This window comes from Helicoverpa zea, chromosome 31 (genome assembly GCF_022581195.2).
Source record: "Helicoverpa zea isolate HzStark_Cry1AcR chromosome 31, ilHelZeax1.1, whole genome shotgun sequence".
NCBI classification, from domain to species: domain Eukaryota; kingdom Metazoa; phylum Arthropoda; class Insecta; order Lepidoptera; family Noctuidae; genus Helicoverpa; species Helicoverpa zea.
This window is the reverse complement of record NC_061482.1, coordinates 5,375,736-5,395,568: the sequence shown is the minus strand read 5'-3', so window position 1 is coordinate 5,395,568 and position 19,833 is coordinate 5,375,736. Positions and strand designations below refer to the sequence as shown.

The 19,833-nt window shown below is 36.2% G+C and overlaps 2 protein-coding genes and 1 long non-coding RNA gene across 4 annotated transcripts in view; 1 reads left to right on the top strand and 2 right to left on the bottom strand.

The window, feature by feature from the left end:
* Positions 1–1,644: 1,644 nt before the first annotated feature.
* LOC124644735 lies at positions 1,645–3,013 on the bottom strand. Its single transcript, XR_006986105.1, has 2 exons — positions 2,906–3,013; positions 1,645–2,273 (listed from the first exon to the last, which is right to left on the bottom strand). It is a non-coding gene; the product is annotated as an uncharacterized LOC124644735 (long non-coding RNA).
* Positions 2,220–13,227, top strand: LOC124644733 (paraplegin). Its single transcript, XM_047184230.1, has 15 exons — positions 2,220–2,533; positions 3,008–3,166; positions 3,411–3,548; positions 4,269–4,406; positions 5,122–5,215; positions 5,824–5,957; positions 7,886–8,050; positions 8,490–8,641; positions 8,973–9,195; positions 9,546–9,679; positions 9,964–10,100; positions 10,690–10,892; positions 11,527–11,646; positions 12,418–12,603; positions 12,965–13,227. The coding sequence occupies exons 1-15, from the start codon at positions 2,354–2,356 to the stop codon at positions 13,166–13,168; spliced, it is 2,367 nt and encodes a 788-aa protein (XP_047040186.1). The 5' UTR covers positions 2,220–2,353; the 3' UTR covers positions 13,169–13,227.
* A 783-nt stretch (positions 13,228–14,010) lies between these two features.
* LOC124644732 (high affinity cAMP-specific and IBMX-insensitive 3',5'-cyclic phosphodiesterase 8A-like) overlaps positions 14,011–19,833 on the bottom strand; it is a 109,417-nt gene continuing 103,594 nt past the window's right edge. For both annotated transcript variants that reach the window (XM_047184229.1, XM_047184228.1), the window contains exon 12: positions 14,011–19,756. In XM_047184229.1, coding sequence (XP_047040185.1) covers positions 19,740–19,756 — 17 coding nt within the window. In that variant the 3' untranslated portion in view covers positions 14,011–19,739. The remainder of the gene's footprint in view (positions 19,757–19,833) is intronic.

The window sequence follows — 19,833 nt, the reverse complement described above, 5'->3', positions numbered from 1 at the left end:
GTGCAAACTACCTAAAACAGTTCTCGCACGCAGTGCGCCTGCAATTAGAGACTTTATACGAACCATACCAAACTTATACCTCGAGAATTAACAACAAATAAGTACAATGATCTCTGAATAATCAAGATTAATGACGTACGATTGTCTATTGTTTTAATACCCAGAGCGCACACTTGAATTTGGTCAGTGTCCCGCTTACCGCTTACAATAATGTCTAAGAATCGGAAAAGAAAGTATCGATTTCTAAAGATTTATCTAGGAGATAACAATCTTCGAGAATAATAAGTTAAATAAGTCATTCAATAAGTAATTGTAGAGTTTATTTGCAAGCTACAGGTATTAGACGTTTTAAATTTTTTAATTGACTTTTTACAATATCTTAATAATAAATATACATATACAACATACAACTAACTTATACTACTTATCTTTATACAAAACTAAAAATAAAATACTATATACAAAATATATATAAACATAAAATATAAAAGAGCATCGATCAGGCGTCGAAGTATTCCTCCGCATCACTGTCCTCCGGAAACGTGCCCAGAAGACTGGCTGCATTGCCACGTTGAATGGCAATGCTAATTCTTTGTCCGAAGAATAAGCCAGCCCTCTGGTCACGCGAAGCGTCGACAAGCCTTTTCGCGATGTCCTTATAAAGTAACCGTGAACTCGGGCCCCACGGTCCGAGCGTTTCGACCCCAAACGGCTCAAAAGTATAGTTCCCAATAAGGTTACTATACTTGCGCCGCTTGGTGGTCTCTGCAGAAGCAGCAGCCGCACCAGCATGACCTGCCGTGCAGGGAAGATGCGATGGCGCCAGGGTGTCGACGCACGTTGCATCCCACACCAAGGGCCTACCCAACTTCCATGGCAACAACGTCATACCATCTGGCCTCTTTCCATCGTCACGTACCAGTCCATTAGGCTCTAACACGGCTGGCACGCCGGCGGTGGAAAGAGCACGACGGATAATGTCGTTAATGCTGGCATGCCGTGCAATACGACCAGCGCTTCTGCAGCACGACAGACCATGATGCCCGAGGCTGTCGACGGCTTCACCGCAATGGCAGCGATGCGGAGCAACACAGGGAGCGCCTAACCGTAAGCATGTAGCGATGCGGAACGTTGTGTCATCCAGCATAGTGCCTATGCTAGATGACGGGATCGCCTGTAACCAGAGGCCCGACTCCCACTCTCCCACAGCCAACAAACGGGCACGCTCAGCAGCACTATTACACGTATTTAATAGATTATTCCGTATAGTGCTACAGAGCGGCCCGTCCCATTGTCTCTGAGAGCAGCGGTTGCCGGGCAAATCCATATTGGGAGTAGCCATTTTCCAGGCATCCAGCGCATCGGTCAAACACGGTACTTCAACATCAACCAGTGCAGAAGACGACAATATCTTTCTGGTTAATGTATCAGTACCGTGAACCGAGGAGAGGAATGCCGGTAAACTAACACTTGAAATTTTGCGGACGCCGAGACCTCCCATGCGTATTGGGAGTGCAGCTTGCTGCCAGGCTCGATCGTCCAAGGCCACATTGAGGATGGAGGTGAGGGTGCTTCTGATAATTTGGTCAACTTTGTCCAAAACTTGTGGGTGCTTCCATATATGTGAGGAGCGAAGAATGTAAGTAAATTTTGGTCCAAAACAACAGTACCGAATCAAAGTGAAGGCCGAATGTATACTGATTTTGTATAATCTCTCTGAAACATCATTAAAATTTTGAATTTTCTCGTTAATATAACTTGTGAAGGACTCATCGAGAATAGGTGATCCCAGGAGGCGAAGGGAACTTTTTTCTAGTACTGTCAAATTTGGAGCTATGGACGTTTTAAATTAAATGATTTATTCACTCAATCCGACATATCATTTTGCTACCCTGAAAAGTCGCCAATGTGCGCTAGTTCTTAGCTACAGAAAGGAAATTCAGGCATTATAAAAAAAATGCCTGAATTATAATAGCAGCCAGTCTGCTTAAGATTTCTACTACTAAATACTACTATTTATTTCGATGTATAAATATAAGACACCTATTTGCATCTAGTTTCTGTGTAGCTAACAAAGCTAACTGTGCATGATTCGTGGAAATTAGACAGTATAAAATTACAGTACGATGTTGCTGAAAAGACTGATATTCGATTTGATGATGGCCATCCGATGATATTATTTGTCAAAGTCACGGTGAACTATCAAAGTCAACATGACAGTTTTGTTTGGACTAACCTTACAATTCACAATCAGTTTTACTTCATCCGCACTTCTGGAAATAGAAAAATGATTTTTATTACTACTGCAGCATTTAGTAGATAAATAAAGAAACAAAGATTTTGAACATCAAAAATGCTCTCAATTAAACGATTACCAACATTATGTGCATCCAAAATACAACAGAAACCAAACTTTTTGCTAAGAAACGGAGTTCTTGAAAGGCATATAAATAAACAGTGCCAGAATGATTTAGTGAATTTCTGTAGATCTTTCTCCGCGTTGCACGTTTTGACGAGTAAATCTAAACATCCGGTAAGTTTGCAACCTTTTGCATTGTCCTTAGCTTTGGTGGGCTTAATTAGAATTTTTACATTTGTACTGTCAAGTGTTCCATTCCACCTATTTTCCTATTTCTTTTTAACTAGTAAGTTTACCTATGGTTTCCCAGTATCGTTAAAAATTATATAAATCACAGTATACCTAATGTTTAAAATATTATTGCTCTGCATTATTATATGATGATATAACCTTTATAATTAGAAAAGAAATATTTCGCTAATGCAGTTGAATACATCCAGTAATAAACAAGACAATATTATGACGTGCAATTTCTCGTAAAATTTCTAAATATAAATCAATAGCAAATGTCTCATGTAATATAGTAAAAATATTGTGAAATCTTACCTACTTAAGCCATAATATCTAATTTGAAGAAAGAGGTTTGTTTTGTTTATTGAACACTCTTTAGTTCTCAATTTAAAAATATATATTTATGTTGATTCACAGCAACTTCGCCGTTTAAATGCGGAATACAAAGCAGTTTGTGCTTTACTCAAGAGATCAAACCTACCAGCAATCAATTCTTTACTTTCTCACAATATCCGAGGATTTCATTCTACATCAACAAATAATAGTGAACAAAATAAACAGGATGATCAAAAAAAGGTATGTTATGGTTTAATAAATATACTTGTTGCTGGCTGACTAGCACTAAAGATGATTAGGCAACACTGTTAGACATCTACCGTCTTACCACAAAAACTTTTTAACGTCAGTTTAAGACTTGTCTAAAAAAATGACAAATTATGACGTTGACATATGGTTCATTTTGGAGCCACATTTTTTTTAGACAAGTGTAAAACAGTGGTTAAAGTTTTGGTAGTAAGGCCACTAACCTTTATTTTTTCAGGATGATAAAGATAAAAAGAAAAAGAATGAAGAAATGTCATCACTCATGATGAAGGCAGCCTTTTGGATGATTACAACATGCTTTCTGATAATAATGAGCTCTCTCATTGTACCTGGAGGAGATGGTGGTCACAACGAGGTATAGAATACACACATAAACGTTATAATTGAAGCTTTTATTACCCATTTTCAGGACAAACTAATTTGGCCTAGGCTGTATAGTCCTAAGACATATAGGAAGAATTAGTTTGGTCTAGGCAAAACTAGTTTGTACTAAAACTTGTGTATAGTTGGAAAGTATCTGTTTTATGACTGTTCATGATCTGTCACAACTTTAAGCTGCCTACCCATGTCAGATAAATTATAGTTCGGCCATTCAGAGAATGCGTTCCTGACACGTCGCGATTGAACTGACGACGTAACTACATTCATTGATTATTGATATAATAATGTTGTTTTAATGCTCCTCAATTGTTAAAACGGTAAACAACCAGCAAAAATATTTTTATCGTAACTGCAACGCCATTGCAAAGTTACGTCGTCAGTTCAATCGCGACGTGTCAGGAACGCATTCTCTGAATGGCCGAACTATAGTGACCAATTTTTTATAGAGAAAAATAGGACACACTGATAACAATTGATATGTGTTGCACAATTGCTATCAGAGTGTTCTATTTTTGTACTACAAAGAGTCGGTCAGAAAAAGTCGGCCCTTTAAAAAGTCTGACAAGGGAGAGCAGCCGTATATAAACCTTAACCTGTCATTTTCAACATTGATCTGAAAATGCTAGCTTATGTGATACATGTAGGCCTCAGTAACAACATACATTGGTGCGTGAATAAGTGATCCTACTTTCAGATGATGCGCTACGTGTCATGGAATGAGTTTGTGTACTCCATGCTGTCCAAAGGAGAGGTTGAGGAGCTCATTGTACGACCCGATTTGGAAGTGGTTACTATCATATTACATGAAGGTGCCATCATCAAGGGAAAACGGGTAAGTACTATAATATGGTATACTAGACTTTTTCCGCGTCCCGTGGGAACTACTGCCCATACCTTTATAAAATATAGCCTATATTACTTGCAGATAATGCAGCTTTCTAAAGGTGAAATTATTGTTTTAAATCAGTCCTGTAGGTTTTGAGTTTATCCATTACAAGCAAGCAAAGTTTTCCTCTTTATAATATTACTAGCGACCCGCTCCGGTTTTGCACGGGATAACAGCATTTCCCCACTATTAATGTATGTTTTTATACATATAAACCTTCCTCTTAAATCACTCTATCTATTAAAAAAAACCGCATGAAAATCGGTTGCGTAGTTTTGAAGATTTACGCGTACAAAGGGACATAGGGACAGAAAAAACGACTTTGTTTTATACTATGTAGTGAAGTACAGACTACGAAGAATAAGGGAATGTTTAAGATCTTTTAATTACTCTGTACAAGCAAGCATAGCCAGCAAAGATGACCTGATACATGTGTGCGAATGCATACGAATTTGTATTGCAGTAGTCGCCTAAACCAAATTTGGCTGTGTGTTGTTGTGTTGCCTTGACAGTGAACAACTTGACATAAGATGACTATTCTAAATCATGACAAAATCAAAACAACTTGCCAGTTTTATTTGTTCTGTTTATAACATGTACAAAATCCCTTCTGTTCGCTGTAACGTTAATAAGGAATAAGCGTTTAATGTTTTTCTAACAGGCCAACCATCGCGTTTTTCACATGAACGTGGGCGACATTCAGCGCTTTGAAGAGAAACTCCGGGACACAGAGAAGAATTTGGGAGTCAAAGAAGGTAACACCACATATTATGTATATTTATATAACTTTTTTTTATAACATACTAGCTTCTGCCAGCGGTTTTACCCGCAACCCGTGGGAAATAGCCGTGGTACTCAGCGTACCGGGATAAAAAGTAGCCTATAGCCTTCTTCGATAAATGGCCTATCTAACACTGAAAGAATTTTTCAAATCGGACCAGTAGTTCCTGAGATTAGCGCTCACAAACTCTTCAGCTTTATAATGTTATATAGTATAGATATGTACTTCCTTATATTATGACTAACTTCAGGAGTCCTTTTTTAACATTCAGTTTTATTTGTATATATTGTACCCTGTTAGTTTGCTTGATGCTTCATTTCAAATCTTTTGAATGATGTACGGTACATTATTAAATCATCATGTACCTTTTTTTAATGAAAATTGTCTGTGAAACTCTGCAAATGCCTATGTCCAGTCCAGTTATAGCAAGACAAATGAAAAACAATTAATTTTTCGACACCCGTTATTAGTTTTAAATTTATTTATTATCTGTTTATAGGTTTAGTTTATTTTAAAATAATGTAAAAAAATATACATCTTTCTAATATTATTTATTCTATTTGGATATTTATGTATATACAGGTGTTCGCGTGCTGTACGATAGAAACGGCAGCGTGGCCGGCAAGGTGATCACAACACTGCTGATTGCTGCTATCGTCCTGTCGTTCCTTTACTCCACGAAGTCCCTCAGATCGAATATCAGTTTTGGAGGGTTTGTAAGTACCTGTTGAAGTATTTTGTTTAAGGCGACGAATTGGTCAACAATAATTCCATAACCGGCACGCGCATCTAAGGCGCCAAAAGGGGTCGGAGCGTCTGAGCGGGGCGAGGATAACAATACGCGCGCTAGCTTATAACTAAAAGTCGTAAGCGACAAAATGGTTTTGTAATTTTATTATTTAGAAATGATAATTTGATAAAAAATCCTTCTACAATTTTAAAGAGTATGTATATACTCAACTACTAAAAAAGTTAAGAGGCTTAAATCGGCCCCGTTTGCCCATAATATGTGAATCTCTTTTTAAAAAGAGGTATCATGAACTTTCAGGTAACCAAGTTGTATTTTGATCCGTTTTGTATTTACTGAGAAAAATTGAGATCCTTGGCGCCAAAAATTCCAATTCGTCCTCTTAAGTAATCAACAGTTTTAGGTTGTGTCCCAATCTAACTGATTGTCAGCCGCCGAATGTGAGCAAACGTTACGCAGTTTCTTGTATTTCCATACATATTCACTTGTCGTTCACATCTAACCAACGGTAAGTTATTACATAATTATTAGGCTCACAATGAGCCTGCTCGCATTAGGCGACAGTCAGTTTGGTTTGATCACAGCCTTATTTCAGTAGATACCCGCAATTGTAACGAGAAACTCTTTAGAGCACATTTATTGGAACAAAACTCTTGATTGACTACAAAACTCTGTATTCATTCCTCTGTGTTGAGCCGAGCAGACTGATAAGCAAATTATAAAAATGTTCTTCCTTTTTTAAAAAAATCGATCATCTATGTACCAGTACTAATTTAAAAACGTACTGAGGTAAAACATTTACACTACACAAGGTTATAGGAATCCTAGTTTAGTATTTAGAAATTGGACGATTGGACGTTCAAGGTATTTATTTATTTAATAAGTACAGTGACAGACTACAGGTTAAGACAGTCAAGAAAAAACAATAGTTGGCATTCAGTACATAAATCTGAAGTCCAATTATTCCTGTACATAACATTCAAGGATTAATATGCTTCGTTAGAGACAGTAAAGTTGAAGTACTTAATATTAAGAAGCTAATACATGACTAAAACAATTTATTTAAGCAATTTCTAAATTCGTTGAAACTGTTCAAGAACAAGTCTACCTTAGGGCATATTGTATTATATTGATTGCACATTCTTGATAACGGGTTATTCTGTGAAACATTATTGTTACTAGAGGGAATACTGAATAATTGTGGAATGCGTACAGATCGAGTGGGTATCTTAAATCTTAACTGGTCAAGTAAGTTAATATCAAAAGAACCATTGGCAATTTTATGCAATACACTTAGATCACTAATCCATCTCCTTCTCTCAAGACTCTTCATGTGAAAGTGTGTGAGGCGCTGTTTGTAATTGGGGAGTTTACGTCTTAGACCACATTTTGCGCTTAAGTTTCTGACAAATCTTCTCTGTATAGATTCTATGCGATCTATGTGGTTATTGTATATCGGAGACCACACAGAGGAGCAGTACTCCAATATAGATCTAACTAGGGAATAGTATAGTATTAAGTGTGTTTGCGGATTTTTAAATGGCTTGGAATTTCGTAACACAAAAGATAGTAAACGATTGGCCTTATTGCAAATGTGGTCGTAATGGGGTCTAAATGACAACACCGAATCAAACATAACACTCGTATCCCGTAACACGTATAGCTACATCAAGCAAATTAAAGAAAAGGTGAAGGTTGTGACGTAAAGTATTAGAAAGTTCCGGAGTTGGCGCTAGATAGGCGTAAATGGAAGGAGCTGCACCGACGAGATCTGGGCTCTTAAATTGATGAATGGCAAGAAATTGGTCTACCAGTTTGGACAAAAGATATTATTATGTGAAAAATCTTTCTTTTACCCGTCTGAAATATTATGAAATGACTTTTTCCATTATACAGAATCAATTGGGTCGTGCTAAGTTCACTCTGGTGGACTCTATGCGTGGCCCGGGCAAAGGAGTCAAGTTCGAAGATGTGGCTGGTCTCAAGGAAGCAAAGATTGAAGTCATGGAGTTTGTCGACTATCTGAAGAGGCCTGAACATTATAAGAGCTTGGGAGCTAAGGTAAAACACAAAAAATTTAAACGTCTGTTGAACGCTTGTCTAAAAAATGGCAGATTATGACGCTGAAATAAGGTCCGTTTTGCAGCCACACTTTTTTTAGACAAGTGCTCAGCAGATGTTTAAGTTTTTGTAGTAAGGCTGTATTTGTATTTACTTTTTTTTTGTAAATAATTTATTTGTTGTTTGTCTTTGTCTTACGTAATTAGTAGTCTTTTCGATTGTGCCACAGCCACAACGCACGAGGTTAAATTCATTTAGATTTTGTTCAAGAACTATATATAGTTTATTAGATAATTTTATTTCATTAATTGTTCACTACCTGAATTACACGTCCTCTACACAAAATCCTATCTTTCTTACACTACATCTTGTGAATGCTACTTACTATTTCCCTATCCAAATATATGAAAAAAATAAAAGGTTCAACTATTATATACAGGTGCCAAAAGGAGCTCTTTTACTAGGTCCGCCGGGCTGCGGCAAGACTTTGTTAGCCAAAGCAGTGGCTACCGAAGCGAACGTACCGTTCTTGTCTATGAACGGCTCCGAGTTCATTGAAATGATTGGGGGCCTTGGCGCTGCTAGAGTCAGGTTAGTAATTATAAAGTAATTATTGTGCGAATTTGTAGAATTTCAAACTTATCTTTTTTGAGGAAGAAAAGGGCATTAAAATCCTATTAAATGTGAAAGTTTGTATGTTTGTTTCGCCATCATCTCCCTGCTCTTGTCCTATTATTATTCTTCCTCTTTCACACAAAAACTAATGAATGGATTTTGATGAAACCTTGCAGTTTTATGGCTTACGCACCAGCATAATATATAGGCTACTATATCCATCTGCAGGAAGTAGTTCCCTCAGGACGCTTGAGACACCAAAATTGATTTTATGGTGTATATTGAAGAACATTTTTTCAAATTCAAGGGACTTGTTCAAAGAGGCTCTCTCTCGAGCTCCCTGCATCATCTACATAGACGAGATGGATGCAGTAGGGAGGGCCAGGTCTTCCGGGACATCCTCCTTCGGCCCGGGGGGAGGGGAAGGCGAACAGACTCTCAACCAACTGCTGGTGGAAATGGACGGCATGAAGAGTCGTGAAGGCGTCGTGGTGTTAGCGTCTACTAATAGGGCTGATGTGCTTGATAAGGTAAGTTTAAATACAGTAGAACGCCGACTATCCGAATTAACTGGGGCCGGCGTCGATTCGGATGATCGAATCGAAAATTTTAGAGGTCTAGAGGTTTAGAGCTTAGAACCGATTCGGATAGTTGGCGACTCGGTTAATCGGCGTTCGGAAAATCGGCTTTCTACTGTACTATGTATTTAATTTACTAAAATTATGTTGCTTGAGAAACTACTCACTATATTCCTTAAAATGTTGCTGAGGAGGCTGAAAGATATGCCTTGTCTTGCCTTGTTATACTCATAGTCGATTCACATGATAGTACTAAAATGCACATCTTTTTTTGTTAAAATAACCTAATTTTTTCCCCTTAGGCATTACTACGTCCCGGTCGTTTCGATCGTCACATCCTGATCGACCTGCCTACACTGTCGGAGCGAGAGGAAATATTCAACCGACATCTGAAGAGCATCGTCATTGAGGATCTGCCTGATTTCTATGTCAAAAGGTAAATTCAACCCTTTAGGTTTTAAAAACTTATGTGTTTGAAAAATATTCTATCAATAGAGGATTTTTTGGAATAAAAATAAAGTACCAGCATTGCCTTAAAATATAAAATAAAAAACTTGTCCCATACGTTTTTTTCCTACTATGTATAAACGCTTAAGTTTCTATGTATGGATGAAACTTGGTACTTTTTTACCCCGGAACGGGAAGTAGTTTCCTCAGGGCGAGGTTAAGCTAGTGTTGCCATAGTACAAATCAACTTAACTGCTTGTTATTTTTCCACAGGCTAGCCTACTTAACCCCCGGGTTCAGTGGCGCAGACATAGCGAACGTTTGCAACGAGGCAGCCTTGCACGCGGCGAGGCACAAACAGACATTAGTGCGACACACTGACTTGGAGTATGCTGTCGAAAGAGTCGTGGGTATGTATATAGACTGATTTGTTGTTATGACTTTTGAAGGCGAGACGTTTGTCTACACTTATTTATTTTGCCAAAAACTTCGGAAAGTTACCTTACTAGCCCTATATGTATGTATCTGCTGTGTGGACAAATCGCAGGTTTGACTAAGAGGCCACAATTTTATGGCTGGGTATGGTTTGGTTATCCTTGTAGTAATTCACAAATGGTGTAATTCACGTTTATTTAAATAACTAGGTTATATTAGAGACCATTTTTAACCCCCGTCAGGACCAAAATGAGTGCCAAATACGTATAGTATTCAATCAGCCTTTGTTTATAAGATATTAAAAACCCTACCTGCTTTCTTACTTATAACTATTGATAGTTCACATGCATTTTGAAAAGTATTAATTCATTAATAGATAAACTTTTCAGATTTTTTTGGCAAAATAAATACAAAACTATCGATTCAATAGTAATAAAGTATCAATTCCAAAAGTTATTTTCAATACAGCAGTATCTTCAAGACAAGATCAATTTAATACAGATTTAGTTTTTGTGCTTACGTAACTCTCTTCTAAATATTTACAATAAATTTTCTAATTTACAGGCGGTACAGAAAAGCGTAGCCACGCGATGTCCCCTTCAGAAAAGCGTATAGTCGCATATCATGAGGCCGGCCATGCTTTGGCCGGGTGGTTGCTCGAACATACGGACGCTTTGCTAAAGGTTACTATAGTGCCACGAACTAATATGGCGCTTGGATTCGCTCAGTACACATCGTCTGATCAGAAGCTTTATAATAAGGAGGAGGTTAGTTTTGTATCGTAATTTATACTATATATTTGAGAATATTTATATAATAATATCAGAAAAATGGCGCTGACTGTCGGCCACGGCGGCTGTTCACTTAAAAGGAGCCAGCTACGCAGGCCATATTATAGTACACTAGCTTCTGCCAGCGGTTTCACCCGCATCCCGTGGGAACTACTTCCCGTACCGGGATGAAAAGCAGCCTATAGCCTTCCTCGATAAATGGGCTATCTAACACTGAAAAACATTTTCAAATCGGACCAGTAGTTCCTGAGATTAGCGCGTTCAAACAAACAAAAAAACAAACAAACAAACAAACTCTTCAGCTTTATAATATTAGTATAGACAAGCATTTGTGCAGACACAGGTGTACTTTTTATTCCTTCACTTTGATAGCCAGATGATTTTTGTATAAAAGATGTATAGAATGTGTGTCTTCATGTTGGTATTACTCTTTCATTTGTCCCTCTTTCCCGCTATAAATTCTGGATAGATTTTGATGAAACTTGCCAGTAACATAGGTTGTACATACGTTTTACATTTTACGTACACTATTATAATGAGGAAAGAAAGGTTTTAAAGGAACAACAAACAATCTATCCATGTTAATAATTCATTTAAATATTAATTTCAGTTGTTCGACCGCATGTGTATGGCGCTGGGCGGTCGTGCGGCCGAAGCCATTACCTTCAACTCGATCACCTCTGGCGCTCAGAATGACCTCGAGAAAGTCACTAAGATCGCTTATGCTCAGGTATTTTATTTAATAGCATTTAGGACTCCGTAAATATTTAGATCTATTGAGACGTATTGATGTGACGTGAGACGATTTCGTGTAAGAGTGGAGCTTAATAAGTGTGTGTATATAATGCTAAGTAATGACCGAACGCATATAAGTAAATTATGCTACGAATTTAATTCAAATTAACGAAAACGTTCACTGAGAATTTCTTGCGAAACTTATAAAAAATTTGCCGTTGCTTTAGCAGCGTCTTCTCTCATCATGATCACTTTTATTTAAAAATGATGATTGATGACGCTATATCAATGAAAATCTGCGCAGCTTAGAGCGATCGATAGTAAATAAGCATTGTACTTTCATATATTTTGTATCTGGACTGCAATACAAGCAATTGTAATCATGTTATCTTCCTAATAATAGCTTAGCCTATAGCGCATTGCTTGCTATTTAGCGAAAGCATTTGCCATTGCTGTATCTTATGCGATTTTTTTACTTAAAATGCTCGCCATGACAAAATACATACTCGTTTACCAAGTTTCATTATTTTAAGGAAGAGCTACACAAGCTCATCGGCTCATAATAATTCTTGCTACGCGATTTTCTCAAATAAAATCAAATGTGCTCCAATTTCGATAACGAATTACTTTCTAAGCATTGCTGTGCCACACTGTGTTTTATTATTTCTAATTATACATATTGTAATCAATATTTTTATTATTGTTACTTATAAAATTATGAATTGTTCCTTACAAAATATCCATGAAATGTATTTTCCTCATCCAGGTTCAAACTTACGGTATGTCAGACGCAGTGGGGCCGCTCTCGTTCCCTGACGTGAAGAGATACGGCAAGAGTCCTTTCAGTAAGACATTGAAGAACTTGATCGATCTCGAAGCGAGGAAACTCATCGGTAAAGCGTATTACAGGACCGAGAAGCTGCTTAAAGATAATAATGACAAACTTATCTTGGTTAGTATGTTAAATTCATTAAAAATGTTACTCACCGTCAGTTGCAGAAAGGTCCACTAAAATTAAAGCTTCATTGAATCTATTGCCAACTCTTTCCTTATCAACAAAATAAAAAAGTGTTAGCAATAGATTTAAAGGACCTTTAATTATAATGGAGTTTTGTGCTACTGACAGTTACAGTTAAAACGTAGCTTAGAAGGAATGTTACTCGTGAGAAGACAGGAGATAGAATAGTATGGAAGGAAAAAACATTCAATTCAACAAGACAAGTATTACTGTCAAAGGTCATCAGAGTCCATTCAGCGCTTGAATAAAAGTAGACACAAACTTTCGCCTTTCTAATATTAACCTTAATTTTCAGTTGGCCGAAGAACTTTTGAAAAAGGAAACGCTAAACTTCCAAGAGGTGAAGAGCATACTTGGACCCACGCCGTTCCCTCGTAAAAAGTTCATTGACCCCGTGGAGTTTGAAAGTAACTTGAAGAACCTAGAAGCAGCCACGAAGGCCGATAGCGATAATACGCCTCAGGGTGCTCCGTCAGCGAAGCCCCAGGGCCCCGTTTAACTGTATATAAACTAGATTGTTATAAGTTACACAAATAAATTAAATCATGTTAGTTAGAATGTTGCTTGTTATTGCTTCTTTCCGTAATTTATTTTTTGGCTTTACTTAGAGGATTTGAAATTGAAATTGGTAGTGTTTTATGAATCCAAATATATAGAGATCAGTTTTCTTTGTTTGAATGTCCCTAAACATCTTCATATGGGGTAAACTCTTGAACTATAATGAAGTTGACCTTAAAGATATCTAGTAGGTATTTATTGTACCTAAAGGCTACTGCGAAATCAATGGCTTTGCGAAGCACAACAGTATATTTTTTAGTGTCTTAGTAGAAAATAATATTGACTCGGAAACTCTACATTCATACGCTAGCGTCTCTTTGTCTACTTTCCGCTGTCTGCGTCCCGGCAAAATGTTTAAACTAATGCCGCCTAGCTGTCGACCAGTGGCCGTGGTGGTCACATAGCTGAAGCAGAGTCCATGTGCCGGAGCTTCGGATCTTCATGAGCTGGTTTGACTCCAAGGGGAATGCGAGGCGTTGACGATCCGCTCCAAAGTCGATATGTGTGCTGTGACCCTTATTCGACTTTATGTAAGTTGTGGAATGCTTCCTAGCTGTCATTTGAACATCTTTGGAAGTGGTTACAGGTCATCAGAAAACAGATAGTCTGATAACCAGTCTTATTAAGGGTATTACGTTGCCCAGGTTAATGGGTTGAGGGCAGATAGGTAGTCGTTCCATGAAAAGAACTGATTCTCAGCTGCAACTAATTAGACCGAAAACCGATCCCAACATAGTTGGCTAAAAGGCTAGTCAATTGATGAGGTGTAATAAAACATCATAATCCAGTCACATCGATTTTATTTCACATCAAAAGGGTTAAGGACACACCGAGCAAACATCGATCGTCACAGTGAGATAGTACACACAAGTTAAACAGTACTTTGAGTTTCACTACAGAGCCTACATTGTGTTGATTTATATTTACTAACTACTTTTCGATCAGTAACTACAATGTCCTGAATATCAATATCAAAGTAATTCAATTGCCAGTCTTCATAGAATAATTAAACGTATCTACAAGTCGTTACGGAATACTTCTTTCCTTAAGAATAGATTAAATATTAGGTACAAAACAATGTAAATTCGAAATTGGTTACTCCTGAATTCCGTGCATGACAATTTGCAAAGCTCGAAATGGTAAAATAAGTAGGAAATAAATTAAAGTGACAAAAATTAAATAAAAAGGAAGAGGAAAACAAAAAAAAAAAATGAAAAAAAAAAAAACATTTATTTCGCAAATAATAAGTACGACACATCCCGGTTGGTACATTAAATTAAATATTACATCATCATTTAAAATTTTGCATCAAAATATAACAAGAAAATAAATCCATTTAATTCCTTTTTTTGAGTTAGTACTACATTAGTATAATTTTGAACTTCATTTGAAATTATCACATGAGTAAAATAGTTTGCCTCTCAAAGCTTAGCATAAGAACACATAAAGCAGGGTTTCCAGTACGCCTAAGTAGGTGGATTACATTATTCTTATACTAATAATATTACTAGTAACCATGTGATGAAATGTCTTATTACTAAACGTTTATGAATATGTACATGCAATTCACAAGTCCAATTTAAGGACATAGGTCCTACATATTTCAGATAAATGGTAATTTCTATAGATTACATGTATTGTATGACACTGCAAGTATATATGAAACAATTTCCGAGAAAGCATGCATACAAGTTCAAATCCAGGTATGGTTCCATTCTGTAGGTCATCCAGTTAATATGCCAAGATCAATATTACGTAGCCTATTGGATACCCTACTTTAAAATGAAATAATTAAGTCGTTTACAGTTGAACCACAGAAAGCACTCTCCTAACATTTCCTCCTTACAATTTACTAGTGATCCCTTGATTTAGCCTGAATATAAGATTCTGCAGTTTAACTATATACGACATAATAATACAAGAATTCCGGCAAAGATCGCCAAAACCGGAGTCTTTCCCAATTACATTACCTATAAATATTTTATATAGTATCTGATTACACTATTTCGTGAAAACGTCTATTAAGAAAGAACATGTATTGTACGTACACCAGTTATTTTAAAACGTTATAAATTAAAAATTTGTGACATCATAGCCGTCGGCAATCAAAAGACGATATATTCCTAATTAAAATTATCTATAACACCAATTATACACTTCGTACATCAAAATTCACTTCGCTACAATGTCATTGGGGCAGGACATAGGCCCATGGCTCTAGCTCTAATCGGGTATAGTGACGCGACTCATGTGCAGTTGACAGCGGCCAGTTTTTAGGCGACGATAACCTTATTTGTGCTGTCTGATAGCGAATATCAACTGCACCAAAAACGGTCAGACTGTAATATAATGTTCACTGACAACCTTACTAATATTATATTCATATATGATAAATCGTGGCCGACCATTTGACTACAGTTGCATTTCATGATTCAAACAGGGAATTGGTTCAAAAATCGACATTTGATGATATGTATATTTTGGCCAGATCAGTGTAAGCTGTCCTCAATTTTGTAAGCAAGTACAAATTACCTTTCTATTGCGTATTATTGTGAAGGTTGAGGGGAAACTAAGTACAACAAATTATTGAATACTTTTGTGAATTATTTTCATGAATTGTCCACACCACGCTCGTTTGCTCGCTTTTTAAGTAAGTATAAGTGATACTTAAATGTTTTTAAAATTTGCACCCAGAAAAGACAGTATATCATTTAAGTAAAAGTTATTCAATTTTGAATAACTCTTTTTAAAATTTGCATCCAGAAAAGACAGTATATCATCTAAGTAACAGTTATTCAATTTTGAATAACTCTTTTTAAAATTTGCATCCAGAAAAGTCAATGTAAGTAAAAGTTATTCAATGAAGCTTGGCACTATTTGTAAATATTGCCGCTGTTGTCTCTGCAGATTATTATATGTCAATTTAGTCGCTAAGTGGCGGGTACTTTTCATTTTATGTATACCAACGTCATGAAATGGACGACCACATTACAAGTAACCAATTATACAATCTTGTCACTAAGAATATTAATTATTTGAACACTGACACTACTTTATAAAGGTTTTATTAACATTGATGTCCTATAAACGTATAGAGAGTAAACATATAATACCTAGAAGATTGAGCCCGATTTCAACATGTACCAACCTATTACGACAGATACCTACAAGACTAGTCATTAATTAATGTCCTACGTCTGCTGAAAGACCAGCAGACTTTCTTGAGGCAATATAGTACATAATTTAGAGTTGTGCATTTAACAGTTCGAAGGAAAAGTCCCTCCTGAATAATACTAATGATGTTACTTGAGCACATATTTTTTCATACTATTTACTAAAAGGTACTTAGACATTGAGAAACAAGATCCGAAATATAGCCGCTGTGGACACGCTTGGGTATTTAAAATATTGTGGTCAGACAAAGATAACAGTAATGAACACCTACTTAATATACTTGTGACTTGTGCTAAAATTGAACATCGACGCTATTGTACTCATTTCTGTAAGTACTTCTACACTATTTACTATGTAATATTATTGTGCAAACGTGTCCCAGCGGGCGTGGCAGTAAACTATACAAAATAAGATCGTTTCAATTATTAACGCTAAGATCTTACAACTAACGATTACGTTGAAGTGAGGAAACTATGTTGTGATGTTTATGTAGAGGATAACTATACAGTTCACTCTGTCTTGTCAATCAAAGTGAGTCCACTCTGGATGTCAACCACTGTACAGAAATGTTCTTGCCCTGGCATATCATACACATTACCGATGGTAGAAGCTGTTACAATACGGCCACTTAATAAATAAACATTTAATGAAACACTGTTTAAAAGGAATCTTTCAACAACAGTGCTCTTGGACACTAGAGGTCACTATGACATTAAAAAAACCACCTTAGTCGTAACCTCCACAATTAGATCCCTTGTAGGGAACGGCACTACCTCCATATCATGCCTTTTGTATAGAAACTATACTGCTTAATAAATTAAGAGTAATATTTAATAACTCCAAAACCACATTGAGACCTTAGACAGGTTTACAAAAATATTGTTCGCGAGCTAGGCTCACAATTTTAAAATCTCATATCGACTAAAGTCCAATTGATGTGATATCCGACCCCATATTTTTAGGGTGCCGAACAAGTCTTGTTTTTAACTACAATACTTTCCAATCGTAAATCCTAGGACTGAATACTCTTAGGAGCATTGCAAGTCCGTCAACGAACCAGCGCCGACATCAATTTGTTTCAAAGTAAGCGACGACGGCTCAGCTAAAAGCGGTGATTCTAGATTATGACATTTCCTGTTATTTTTAATCTTGCTGCTGCTTTCATCGCTTTCACACTAGCGGATTTTCTTCAAAAAACACGCGACTGATTTTATACGCTCGGATTTGCTATGGGGTGTGAAAGCGCAGTTTTTCAATAATAACTGATAACTTTAGTGCTGTCTAGTTACCTCAGCCGTCGCTTCATATCAAGTCCAAGTTCCAAATTTGCTTTAAGCAATTTGACCTCTAGTGTGACCTCAAGCAGTGCGGGCCGGCCGCTATGTATATATATATTATGATACCTTTATACATCGTTCATCATTAAACTTAAGTTTGTACATTAACACTATAATAAACTATAGAAGAAATATTTTAAAGGATCGTTGAATTCAAGTGATTAACGAATTTAATTATTTTAAAATAATTGTATCCACATAATATGTTGTAGTTGTATTGTGAGTGGTTACAGGCCCGATTGTGACAGGAATGGCACGGTCAGCAATACGCGTGGACAACCCTGAAAGATCTTTGGAATAAATAAACCTAAACATAAAAAAAAACTTCTAAAAATTATTCCAAAGAAATAAAATCCATGTTAAAATTAAATCTAAATTTGTCTTAACAATAATACATTTAAAACACAAATATACAAATCAACAGTACAACAAATTATTGAATACTTTTGTGAATTATTTTCATGAATTGTCCACACCTCGCTCGTTTCTGTTGCTCGCTTTTTGTATGTCATATATTATATCTAAGTAAAAGTTATTCTCAAATCGATTTTTATTAAATTTGCATCCAGAAAAGACAGTATATCATCTAAGTAAAAGTTATTCGATTTTGAATAACTCTTTTTAAAATTTGCATCCAGAAAAGACAACATTTTATTGGAAATATTTTACAAAAGATTCAGTTTTTAGTTGTGGCGATCAACAGAAACGGCCCCAATGCTGTTTGTACATAATACTGAACTTTTCTTTAACCACATTATTTCTTACCCACCGTGTCACACTCAAAAAGAGCGACTACCACCTTCCGTCTTAAAAACTACTAAGTACTTATACACTATGACTATTTAACTTTCGAAACATTAAAAGTTACTGATTATGAGACTCTAGCCCTTCATTGTGCAAGATTTCACATTTCAAATAGGTTAAGCATATTTTTTGGTATCATCAAATGTATGTACTTTTAAAAAACTATTTATAAATTAGGCGAAATATAAATTCTGTTAAAACTTACAATAAAACTTGATGGTTAACCTATGAGACGAAAATATTTTACACTATTGAACGCAATTTCATTTATTTCAAATTAACTAAACTTAAAATTTAAAAAATAATTGATTTTGATGAAACTGTTTGTACTGTAAAGATAAATAATATATTTTAAAGTTAATCTGCAACACGATTTATTGAATGCCTTATCATTTCACTATTTAATTCAAATGTGTATAACGGGTACTATTTTATATAAATGTGTCCTAGTGTACTGACATCTTCGATAACTGTAAGATGTCCTTACTAATTAGCTTTAAAGTGTATAAGAAACGAAAACCGCATATTTTGAGCTATAAGACATTAAATTGAAAGTGTCTACTTTTACAGGTATGTTAATTCACTAAATACCATTTGTTTATGTATGATAATCACATATCTTATTGACATCTGAGACTTATTATAAGCGATTAACTAAGCGTATAGACACTAATTACAATAATTTCAGTACTAGAATACATAGAACGCGAACTGCATTCAAAGTGCAAGTTCAATCACTACGCAGAACGGTGAAGAGGCGGAGTGAATCTTAATGACCGTCGAGGATTAGAAACGAAACTTTATGTCACACATATACAAACACCGTCAGTTAGATACACTTTACGGTCATAGTTAACATTAGTGATAGAGCTATTTACATAGGTACACATTGGGGAGAGGATAGGATTCAAAGTTTATATAGAAGAAGCACGATGACGAGACGTGAAGGGTAGATCAATAAGTATATCAGTGTCGTCGTCATCACCTAAATGTTCGTTGTTGCGAGCGTCTAAATATTCATGAACCATATTCTCGTGGAACTGACTGGTGTAGTCATCGTCGATCGAACTGTCGTCGTCGATGTCTTCATCGTCCGCGTCATAATTGTTGTTAGTTGGTTCTGAATCAGCGTCTTTGAATGAATCTTGATTTTGAGCCTCTCCGGGCTCAAGCAAATACTATGTATTGTCGCCGGAATCAGTGGGTTGATATACCTGGAACATTTTAGTGTGTGATTTTAATTTTAATACAACTCGAAGTACTTAAGTGTGGACGACAAAATCGTCATATA